General features: G+C 46.0%; 1 protein-coding gene across 2 annotated transcripts; it reads right to left on the bottom strand.

Moving 5' to 3' along the window:
• Window positions 1-593: 593 nt before the first annotated feature.
• Window positions 594-10359, bottom strand: twist1 (twist family bHLH transcription factor 1). 2 transcript variants are annotated; one of them, XM_003222017.4, is made up of 2 exons: window positions 9264-10359; window positions 594-1477 (listed from the first exon to the last, which is right to left on the bottom strand). In XM_003222017.4, the coding sequence occupies exon 1, from the start codon at window positions 9934-9936 to the stop codon at window positions 9292-9294; it is 645 nt and encodes a 214-aa protein (XP_003222065.1). In that variant the 5' UTR covers window positions 9937-10359; the 3' UTR covers window positions 594-1477; window positions 9264-9291.
• Between the last annotated feature and the right edge of the window lie 1750 nt (window positions 10360-12109).

The following is a 12109-nucleotide window of genomic DNA, read 5'->3' as shown; positions in this document are numbered from 1 at the left end:
AGCTGCAAAGCTTTTCAATGCTAATCAAGGTGATTAATTGCAACATTTAACAGAGAAGAGTTCTTTCTCCCATTCTGTGCCTTATACAGATATATAATCCGTCCTTGTCTAGTTTCCAATATAACTCACAACCTTTGAGGATGCCTGCCATAGATGTGGGCGAAAGGTCAGGAGAGAATGTTTCTGGAATAAGGACATACAGCCCGGGAAACTCACAACTATCCCGTGATTTCGGCCAGGAAAGCCTTGGACAACAGACTCTTCCTATAGCTTGGCAATTTCCCCCTTAAGCCTGTTTCTCTGCACTTTAGCTTGAAAAACCCTGCATGTTGGGCCACTTTGATTGAAAGAGGGAAAGAATCAGAAGTTCACCCCAGGCCCAAAAAGCATCATAAAGCTGTCTCGATCATTAACCCTCCCGTGTCTGTCAGTAGCTCGTTTATTTGCGTTTTTCTCGGGTTTGTTTATATTCCCACCCCCTCCGACCCTCGCCCTTTACTCTCCTGGGGAACCTCACATCTCCCCGACCGGGGATTTATATTTACCTTGTGTTTTCAAGCCTTCTGTACAGATCAAGCTTTTTTAAAAAACGCTTTAACGTTTGCATTTATTTATTGCAGAAAAAAAATATACAATGATATTTACAAAAAAAAAACATCAATTGTAAAAATAGGAATGCATTTAGACACCGGATCTATTTGCATTGTAACATGGGTCATCAATAAATAAATAAAATGTTTCAGTTGTGTTTTGGGTTTTTTTGCCCTCCCTCTTTTCTATATAGTTTTTTTTTTTGGTTTGTTTGTCCAGAAAGGGTTAAAAACAAAAGAGGAATGGGATTAGGTTTCCGTATATTTAAAAAAAGTAGGAGTCGATAATGTTTGACTATCCTAAACAATTTGAAAAAAAATATTTTCCTCCCCTCTTTTTTTTCTCCTCCCAGCGGCGTTCCTTCTTCGGATTTCGTGGTCCTTAGATCTGTTTATATATAACATCGTATATGAAAGAAGGGGAAAGTCCACAGGAACGTATTTCCTTTCACTAGTGGCTCGTAAGGTCTCTTGGGGGTGAATGCATGCAAGAACAACACAAAAATTAAGGAAGTCAAGGGAGGGGAGAAGTGAAATTCCAACATTCTTCGTCAAAATAGAAAAAGAGAGAGAGAAATAAACCGGTTCAGATTTCGATCAGAATGCAGAGATGTGTCTGGTAGGCTCACCCAGCCTCCTTCTCTCTCAATCTTTATTCTTTTTTGGTTCTGGAGCAGCCACCTCACCGTCCGAAAAGGGTCTTTCTCGCCCCAAAAGGCATCAAAAGGCTCTCCCCACGCCCTGCTTTTGGCCAAGAGCAGCTTCCACATTTCGAAGATAATCTTGGGCTTGAGATAGGAAATAAAAAGGGCTCCAAGGGCCACCCGGAATCCAAAAGTAGAGTCTCTAGATTGTCCATTTCTCTCCTCCTCGAGGAACGAGGTCATCTGCAAAAACCCAGAAAGGGAGAAAGCAGGGGTTATTATACAAGAAAGCACATTTTTCCTGCTGGCCATAGCCCGAAACCTTACAAGGCTGGATTCAAGGCAAGGTTGAACAATGTGCCAATGTCTCTCTCTGTGTATTTTTTGTGTTTGGAAGGTAACACAAAGGAAGGAGGGGATCTGAGCAAGGCATGAAATTCGGAAACGCGCCGAGGGAAGGGTCACGCATATCTAGGCGACTGGGGAGGGACACATGATCCCCCTTGGGCTCCAAACAGAGCGAATAAGAAGCAAAGGATGTTAGATTTCTGGCTGGCTTGCTCCCGAGGAAGACCGACATAAGTTGCGCCTTAGATCTAGTTGTATCAAAGCTGGATCGACACCGGCAAATACATATTCCGGTGCCTCAAATGTTAGCTTAGTTTCTGGGTATATTTGACCTGCCGATTGCAAAGAAGGCACCAGTTTCCCCCTATCAGCTCTCGTTTTGAGATACAGAACATAAGCCATCAGTCTTCATCTTCTCATCGACAGAAAAACAGGATAACAATGGGTTGCTGTGAGTTTTCCGGAAGTGTATGACTATGTTCCAGAAGCATTCTCTCCTGACGTTTCACCCACAGGCATCTTCAGAGGTTGTGATGTATATTGGAAACTAGACAAGTGGAAGGTCCAGGGTGGGATAAAAAAACCCTCTTGTATGTTGGAGGCAAGTATGAAAGATGGAATTAATCACCTAGATTAGCATTGGATAAAGTTCTTTCCCCCACCCTGGACCTTCCACAGATATATAAACCTCACTTCCCTAGTTTCCAATATACTTCACAACCTCTGAAAATGCCTGCCATAGAAGGAGAGAATGCTTCTGGAACATGGCCACATAGCCCGGAAAACTCCGGCCATGAAAGCCTTCGACAACACATGACAGCAATATCATGCGGTCTATCCAATACACTCTTCTGAACCAGTGTCCCAAATAACCCCAGGAACAGGCCTCAAATCAAGACACTAAGAATTGTGTTCAGTTTAGGGATCTATACTGCATTGTATGACAATGTAAATCCAACCCAAAACCAAAAGTGTGCAGGGGAAGGAAGGGTTTTATAACTCTGGGATGCAAAACTACACAGTAGATACTGGAATGCAACTTGACCCTTCTTTCACTGCCATGGCTCAATGCTATGGCATCATGGCCCCTTTTCATTTGAGAGCGTCTTTATTTAGCCTTCCCTACCAAACAATGTTGGTCCCTCCCCAAACTACAACTCCTAGGATTCCACAGCACCAAGTCCAGCAGTTAAAATGAGGTCAAACTATATTAATTCTACAGTGTGTGCTTTCAAACCTGGACTCACTTGGTTAGACCCAGGCAATGCTCGGCTGGTGAATAAATATGCTTGAACCCTCCCGTTTCGTGTCACTTTGCAAAGAAGGAGTTCATGGGTTGCTGTGAGTTTTTCGGGCTGTATGGCCATCTTCCAGAAGCATTTTCTCCTGTCGTTTCGCCTGCATCTATGGCAGGCATCCTCAGCGGTTGTGAGGTATGTTGGAAATTAGGCAAGTGGGGTTTATATATCTGTGGGAATATTCAGGGTGGGAGAAAGAACTCTTGTCTGTTTGAGGAAGATGTGAACGTTTCAACTGGCCACCTTGATTAGCATTGAAAAGCCTTTCAGCTTCAAAGCCTGGCTGCTTCCTACCTGATGGCATCCTTTGTTGGGAGGTGTTAGCTGGCCTTGAATTTCTCTGTTTTCTGAGGGATATTCTTTATTTACTGTCCTGATTTTGCTTTTTTAAAATACTGGTAGCCAGATTTTGTTCATTTTCATGTTTTCCTCCTTTCTGTTGTAATTGTCTTCATGCTGGTAGATTTCAATGGCTTCTCTGTGATGTCTGACATGGTAATTGTGAGAGTGGTCCAGCATTTCTATGTTCAAGATATATAAGCCCCACTTGCATAGTTTCCAACATACCTCACAACTTCTGAGGAGGCATGCCAACGATGTAGGCAAAACGTTAGGAGAAAATGCTTCTGGAACATGGCCATACAGTCCGGAAAACTCACAGCAACTCAGTGATTCCGGCCATGAAAGCCTTCGACAATACAAGGAGTTTATGGTTTGATCTGAATTCTAATAGAAGTGTAATTCAAGAGGATAGGAATAAAAGAAATCTCCAGACACATATATTGCAAAATAACCAGAGTCCTAAGGTTTGTTTGGAAGGAAGGCCTGGAGGGGTTCAAAGCAAAACCAGCTTGGCTCTAAGGCTTGTAAGGAGAGATGCAGTTTTTTTCTCTCCCCTTCCCCCTCCTCCTGCGATTCTTTTGCTTAATGTTGCCCCAGGAAGCTTTTACTTCTGCTCCGGATTAAGTATTCAATACACTGGAACTGCACAGATTTTCCTTCCTAATAAGAGCCAAGTGTGTCTAAAGCTTCAGCCCATAAAAACTGAAACTATGGATCTACACCTATAACTGCGTTATATGGGTCTACTCTACAGGATTTACTCCCGAGTAGCCTGCTGAATAGCGTGCCTTTCTGCCCGACCTCTCTCAAAGTCAGCTTTCCACCCCGTTTTCAGACACAATCCACGTGATCGTTGAAATCAACAAACCCAGTTTAGGCCTCATGGGATGCAATCCAAGCCCACGCGTGTTTACTCGGAAGTAAATCACGGGGCGGAGACGTGAGGGCTGCAGCTTCACACTGCCAAATAATGCAGTCTGAACTACATTACATGGAACTACACGGACCATATCCGTTCAAACCGCATTGTTTGGTAGTGTAGGTCCCGCACAAGCCTTAGCCTTTAAAGAAAACCACGTGCTATTAGTCCCAAACAAACAACCCGACTTTCAATCACAGAAGCACAGGTTTAGCATTTTCTTATTAGTTAGAACAATAGGGGGGTTCGTCTACATTGTAGAGTTACGGCAGTCGGATACCGCTTTAGCTCCCATGGGACTTTTACTTTTACAATGGCTTTAGCCTTCTCTTCTAAAGAGTGCAACCCCCAGGATGCCGTAGCATTGAGCCATGGCAACTGAAGGGGCGTCGAACTGCTTTAGTTCTACAGTGTAGATGCATCCCAAATATTTCTAAAGCTCTAATTTCTTTTCCAGGAAAAAAAACCCCAAACATTTCAATTTCTAATCAAGTAAGGCTGCAGAAGCATGCAACGTTGGTGTTGAAGTGGAAATGCACAGAGAATCCCTATACGTATTAGTTTAGCCTAGAATGTTATAGCATTCCAATTGAAAACAATTCGACTTGCTTCTAAATAACCCTATATTACCATACATCATAAATTTAGGACACTTTAAACGATCAAGATCCTGTCTGATCTTGGATGGTAAGAAGACTCAGCTTTGGTTAGTACTTGGATGGGAGACCACCAAAGAATGCAAGGCGCTGCGTCAGAGGAAGGAACTGGCAAAGTTACCTCTGAGGATTCCTTGCCTAAGAAAATCCTACGAAATTCATATATAAGTCCATAGGGGACTTGAAGGCACAAACACATAAACTTTTACATTAAGCTCGGGCTATTAGAGCTGAGGTAGTCTCTCCTAGCGTAGTTCCACCAAAAGCAGTTGGTTTTGACTAACAAATTGCATTATTTTCAATAGCTCTACTTTAGTAAATTAAAAGTAAAAGTTTCTCCCTTTCTTTACTATCTTTAGGTAGACCTAACATTGAATTAATGTTGGTCCAGCGTTGGTTTACTTAACAAACACTTCGCTGAAAAGAGCTTCCTTATGAACATGTATGCAGTCCCAAGTCAGTAGTAAAACACACCAAAGGATGCAGGCGAGGTGGTGTAGGATTAATGGGGTTTGCCATCACTTTAACAGCCATGACTCAGTGCTATACAATCATGGGAGTTGTAGTTTGGTGAGGCCCTAGCATTCTGCAGAGAAAGTTAAAAGCCTTTTCATTGCCTAGTTTCAAAAAATAATAGTTTGCTTAAAGTTCTTCAAAAATCCTAACACATAACACATACATCATCCTGCTGGTGTCGCAACCTTTTCCAAACCTTTGGTAAGTGTCTCCCAGGAGAGAAAAAAGAAAGAAAAGAAAAAGAAATAAATGCAATATGTAGTTCCTCCTTGCTTTGGAATCGGTCAGGATTAAAGAGAACTTCCCAGCGGATGAATTTAAAAAGTCCATAATGTTCGGGTGGAAGAAAAACTTCCTCAATAACATCATCACAGTGCAAGCTAAAGGCAGGAGGTGGTTTAGGCCCTATGAAAAAGGCCATATATCCCAGTTTCTGAATCCGGTTGCTTTGGCAGTGTAGACGCATATAATCCGGATTCAGAAACTGGATTATATAGCAGTGTAGATGAGGAGCTACTTTCGAAATGGTGTATTATTTTGGGCTGGGTTTCTCCTGAGTAGGGAATCCTGATCTGAACAGAGTTATACCTCACCCAAGACAAATTGGTTTATTGGTGTATCCAGCTCTATATCATGTAATTCTGTATATTGTGGGTAATTTCAGAGTGGAATCTGGTTCCCAATATGGGAAACAGGAATCATTTTGTAAGGTTTCTTGAGATGAAATTGCCTTTTTCTGAGGCTGAGAGTGTGTGACAACCAGCCAGTGGGTTTTCATTACTGAGATTCGAATCCTACTCTTAGGGTGCATCTACACTACAGAATAAATGCAGTTTGACAGCATTTTAACCTAAGGGAAAAGTTATGGAATCCTGGAAGATGCCTTTTGACAAGGTCTTCACCTTTTAGTGCTGGTGCACTACCAAACTACACTCCATAACAGTTAATGTGATGTCAAACTGCATCAGTTCTGCCCTGCACCCCACACTGGCTCTCACTATATCTGTATTTAGAACTATCTATCTATCTGAGGAAAAGCAGCATTTATTTCAAGTGAAAGATGTTTCTAGCTGTAGCTACAGTGCTTTGGGATGGAAAGATATTGATTTTCTATCAAGCCATGTGAGGCACTGGTTGTGTTCCTAAGCCTCATTTTGTCCATCTATGTAATTCCATAAAGAGAGTTATGGAGGGAGGGGGTCCACTCAGATGGAGCTGATGGTGAAATGGGATCTGGAGGTAAAGCTGGAGTGATCTTGGTAGGCATTCTGTAAGGGCAGGAGAACTTTTTGATGAGAGCTAAGCCAACTTCTCCTGTAGTTCTGCCCTGACCTTCTTGGTCACCCCCATGCTGGAAGAAACTTTCCATCCTTGGACTTGGACCTACCTTCCTTCCCCCACCCACCTCTTTCTTCCCCTTGATGGTCCTCAAAGAGAAGCTGGATGGATGGCTCTGAAATCCAACAAAACTATCTCAGGATGGGTTTCCAACAGACCTCACAACCTCTAAGGATGCCTGCCCTAGATGTAGGGTAAATGTCAGGAGAGAATACTACTGGAACACAGCAACTCAGTGATTCCAGCCATGAAAGCCTTGGACAACACATCTCAGGATGGTTTCTGGAGGACTGTTGCAGTCCTCCAGTCCTCATTAGTCTCAGGTCCCATCTACACTGCTATATAATGCAGCTTGAATCGCCTTGGACTGAGTCTACACTGCCATATAATCCAGTTTCAACTTGCATAATGGCAGTATAGATAGCATCTCAGACACATTCATAAGAGCTTCCCTAGGCCCTTCCAGTACAGAGGATTCCACCAGACTGCTGGGTTGTGCAGTTTCTTGACTTTTGCCTTCTTTCAGGGAAACACACTAAGGAATGGGTTTTCATATTCTATATTTCAAGGGCCCTGTCTCTTGTTTCAAAGAGAAATGAGATTTTCAAGTGAGGAGCCTATCTAACTTCCCAACAGGTGGGAAACTCCTATATATGGACCTCACTGCCTAGGATGTGGCTATGATGATTAGGGGAATTTGGAACTTCCTGTTTGTGTTGTAATTTTCCCAAGGTTGCCCAATGCATTTCTAGGACCTAGCAAATCCCAGGTCCCCAGAGTCTAGCTCCAACCAGTATACCACAGGTCTCTCTCTATCTATCTGTATTTAGATATCTATTTATGCTGAATTCTGCTGGTATGAAAGGGCATGGCTTCTTTTAAGTGGAAGCTTTAGATACTGTAAGCCCCATTTCCTGAAAATGAGAAGTCTCCTTAGTTACCAAAGGAATCTGGATGAAGCTCAAATTCCTCTTTTGGGACCTATACTCCACCACATAACTGGAGGTGACAGAAGTGGGGAACTGGCCAGCCTAGAAGTTTAAAACCTGTGTTGTGGAAGGCTTTCATGACTGGAATCACTGGGTTGCCTGAGTTTTCGGGGCTGTATGATCATTTTCCAGAAGCATTCTCTCCTGATCTATGGCAGGCATCCTCAGAGATTGTGAGGTCTGTTGGAAACTAGGCAAGTGGGCTTTATATATCTGTGTAATGTCCAGGATGGAAGAAAGAACTCTTGTCTGCCTGAGGCAAATGTGAATGTTGCAATTAATCACCTTGATTAACATTGAAAAGCCTTGCAGTTTCAAGGCCTGGCTGATTCCTGCCTGGGGGAATCCTTTGTTGGGAGGTGTTAGCTGGCCCTGATTGTTTCATGTCTGGAATTCCCATTTTCTGAGTTTTGTTCTTTATTTGCTGATTTTAGAGGGGTTTTTTTAAAATCTGTTAGCCATATTTTGTTCATGTTCATGAAACAACACTCTGAAAACACCTTGCAATCAAGGTGATCAATTGCAACATTCATACTCGCCTCCAACAGGCAAGAGTTCTTTCTCCTACCCTGGACCTTCCACAGATATATAAACCCCACTTGCCTAGTTTCTAATAGACCTCACAACCGCTGAGGATTCCTGCCATAGATGTGGGCAGTCAGGAAAGAAAGCTTCTAGAACATGGCCATACAGCCAGGAAAACTCACAGCAACCCAGTTATAAACTTCTTTCAGTTCTCTCTGTGTGAACCAACCTTCCTTCTTTCCACAGGCCAGCGTAAAAGTCAGAGCCTCCTTCCGGCCTCCTTTTACCCGGATCCATGCCTCTCTCCCTCAAACCTTCCTTCCTCTTTTCCTCCCTCCCTTTCTCCCACCGTTCTTTGCTTCCTTCCATACTTCCAAAGACAGGGCCAGCCTGGAAGCCTGAAGTCTTTTTGGGGCCTCTTCCTTGTGGATGACCCCCTCCTTGGTTTTAATACCGGCAGTTTTGGGTTGGGACCTGCCTCTCGCCTTCCCACTCCTTGCATTGAACTGCATTATATGAGTCTACACTGCCATAAAATCCAGTTCAATCTGCATTATAATGGCAGCATAGAAGGAGTCTCAGACACCTTCCTGCAAAGCTGTACAGAGGACCCCACCGGACTGCTGGGATGTGCAGTTCCTTAACTTTTTGCCTTTTTTCAGGGAAACACTCGGGTAAGGAATGGGTTTTCCATATTCTGCTTCTCAAAGGCCTTGTCTCTCGTTTCAAAGAGAAATGAGAGATGTGTTGTCGAAGGCTTTCATGGTCGGGATCACAGGGTTGTTGTATGTCTTTCGGGCTGTGTGGCCATGTTCCAGAAGTATAAGTATTCTCTCCTGACGTCTCGCCCATCTGAGGATGCCTGCCATAGATGTGGGCGAAACGTCAGGAGATAATACTTCTGGAACATGGCCACACAGCCCGAAAGACATACAACAACCCAGAAATGAGAGATTTTTCAAGTGAGGATAGTAAAACAACAAACATCACCCCCCCCCCCCTGGGCAACATCCTTGCAGACGGCCAAGACTTGCAGTTTCTCAAGTCTCTCCTGACACGAAAGCCAAGCCCCAGTGGATCTGCAGGGCCATTCCTCACCTGGTTCTGGCGGGGCGGTGGGGCGAGGCTAGTGGGAGGCCGACATGGACCAGGCGCCTTCCATGCGCCAGACGGAGAAGGCGTAGCTGAGCCGCTCGTGGGCCACATAGCTGCAGCTGGCCATCTTGGAGTCCAGCTCGTCGCTCTGCAGGACCTGGTAGAGGAAGTCGATGTAGCGGGCGGCCAGCTTGAGCGTCTGGATCTTGCTCAGCTTGTCCGAGGGCAGCGTGGGGATGATCTTGCGCAGCGCGGCGAAGGCCTCGTTCAGCGACTGCGTGCGCTGCCGCTCCCGCACGTTGGCCATCACCCGCTGCGTCTGGAGCTCCTCGTAGGACTGCGGGCTGCCCCCTCCGCTGCTGCTGCCGCCGCCCCCGCCTCCCCCGCCGCTGCCGCTCCCGCTGCCGCACTTCTTGCCCCGCTTGCCTTGCGCCGGGCTGCAGGGCTCCTGCGCCGAGACCGCTCCCTCTCCGGCTCCGTTCCCAGCGAGGCTCCTGCGGCTGGACCGCCTCTTGCGCGCCCCTCGCTTGCCGGGGAGCTGCTGTTGCTGCTGCCGGTCGGGCTCCTCCTCGCTGTTGCTGAGGCTGTCGTCGGCGGGCGAGGCGGGAGAACGGGACTCGTCCTGGGACGGCGGCGGCGGAGGAGGAGGAGGAGGAGGCGGCTGCTGCTGCATCATCTCGGGGGCCAACCCGCGGAAAACGGAGGGGCCCTTTGGAGGGGGCGAGGGAGGCGAGGGAGGGGGAGAGCCTTCCCCCGGCCCCGGACCCTCGTTTGCCCCAAAAGTCGGTGCGACTCAGTTAAGCAGGGGCAGAGGAGGAGGCCATCCCTTTTCTTTGGGCGGAAAATCCGACACAGGAGACAGCGGCCAAAGAGGCGGGAGGAGGAGGAAGACAACCCCTCCTCTCTCTCTTTCCTCTCTTTCTTTTTCTCTCTCCTCTCTTTCTCTCTCCCTCCCTCCCGAGGGCTCCTTGGAGCTGGGGAAAGGGCCAGCCCGGGACGCTCTTATAGCTCCTGGGGGCGGAAAAGTTGGGGGCCCCGCCGTGCCATTGGCTTGACGCGGAGAGGAGGGACTTTCGCTCGGGGTGAGAGGCAAAGTTTCCGCTTCCCCCCTTTCCCCTCCCTTCCCCCCAAAGACCGTTAGCCAGGCACCTCTCCCGCTCCGGAGTCTCCAGCCCCTCGCTTTTCCTGCGTCCCCTCTTCAGCCTTTATTTATTTCTCAAGTGGCCCGGATGCAGGGAGGAGGGGAGGGGAACAAGAAGGCTCCCAGGCAGCCCCGATCCTCTCCTCCTCCTCCTCCTCCTCCTCCTCCATCATTCCCTCTCTCCTCCTCCTCCTTCCAGAGGAAGTTCCTTCCAAAGAGATCAATGAGGGAGGGGGAAAAAAAGGCTGACCGGCTCAATCCCATCTGCACACTGTAGAATTCGTGCCGACCAAGGGCAAGATGGATGGATGGTATCCTTGAAGCAAATGGCTTGAACTTGAAGGAGCTGAGGGTGGCCATGACCCACAGGGAGCTCTGACATGGGCTGCTCCATGAGGTCACCAAGAGTCGGAAGCAACTGAACAAATAAACAACAACACTTCTCAAAAGCCTGCTACCAAAGCCAGGGTTAAAATGTCCTTTAACCCTTTAGAGCAGTGGTTCCCAACCTGTGGCTCCCCAGATGTTTTGGCCTTCTACTCCCAGAAATCCTAACAGCTGGTAAACTGGCTGGGATTTCTGGCAGTTGTAGGCCAAAACACCTGGGGACCCACAGGTTGAGAACCACTGCTTTAGAGCCACCACTACTAAAGGGTTGCTATTCCCATTATCCACAGTCTGCATGGCTGATATCACTATGTAACACAATATTTGTTCCTGGTTATAAATGTCGTTTCCTAATTGGTTCTATGATAAAAACGTGGAAGGAGTGCAACACATCTTGCTATAGTTTTTCAACTTATATCTCATAGAATCTCAACCAATTCAACAATATAGGGATCTCCAAATACAGCATTGCCCAAACCTGAATCAAGGAACATGAAAGGTGCTGCAGACTAAGTCAACTGGAAAAGTCAGCCATAGCAGAGCACTTGAAGAACCAACCTAAGATACAGCATATTATTTGAGAACACAGAAATGCTGGACCACTCGAACAACCACCATGTCAAATTACACAGAAAAGCCATTGAAGTCCACAGTCATGTGGACAATTTCAACAGAAAGGAGGAAACCATGAAAATGAACAAAATCTGGTTACCAGTATTAAACAACAAAAATCAGGACAGTAAATAAAGAACAACACTCTGAAAACAGGGAAATTCCACACATGAAACAATCAGGGCCAGCTAACACTTCCCAACAAAGAATTCTCTCAGGCAGGAATCAGCCAGGCCTTGAAGCTGCAAGACTTTTCAATGCTAATCAAGTTGGCCAATTGAAACATTCACACCTTCCTCCAATAGACAAGTCTTTTCTCCCGCCCTGGACCTTCCACAGATATATAACCTCACTTGCCTAGTTTCCAACAGACCTCAACTATCTCTGAAGATGCCTGCCATAGATGTGGGCGAAACTTCAGGAGAGAATTCTTCTGGAACATGGCCATACAGCCCAGAAAACTCGCAGCAACCCATTTTGCTATAGTTTTTTTTAAAGAATATCTCATAGAGTCTCAACCAATCCAACATAGTTTGTGGCAGCCACAAAAAACGGTATAAGAACTACTTTTGAAAGAAGTACCGCACAACTAAACAGGAAATAACACTTCCCTGTCAAACCAGGGACAGAATTTCTTTCAAATTTGGTTACACAGCGATTAGAGTTGTCCTTCAATAGCATCTGAGGACCTAAATGTGGTGAGAAGTAA

This window comes from Anolis carolinensis, chromosome 6 (genome assembly GCF_035594765.1).
Source record: "Anolis carolinensis isolate JA03-04 chromosome 6, rAnoCar3.1.pri, whole genome shotgun sequence".
Classification (NCBI taxonomy): Eukaryota; Metazoa; Chordata; class Lepidosauria; order Squamata; family Dactyloidae; genus Anolis; species Anolis carolinensis.
The sequence above is the reverse complement of the archived record's forward strand: the minus strand, read 5'-3'. Positions and strand labels throughout refer to the sequence as shown.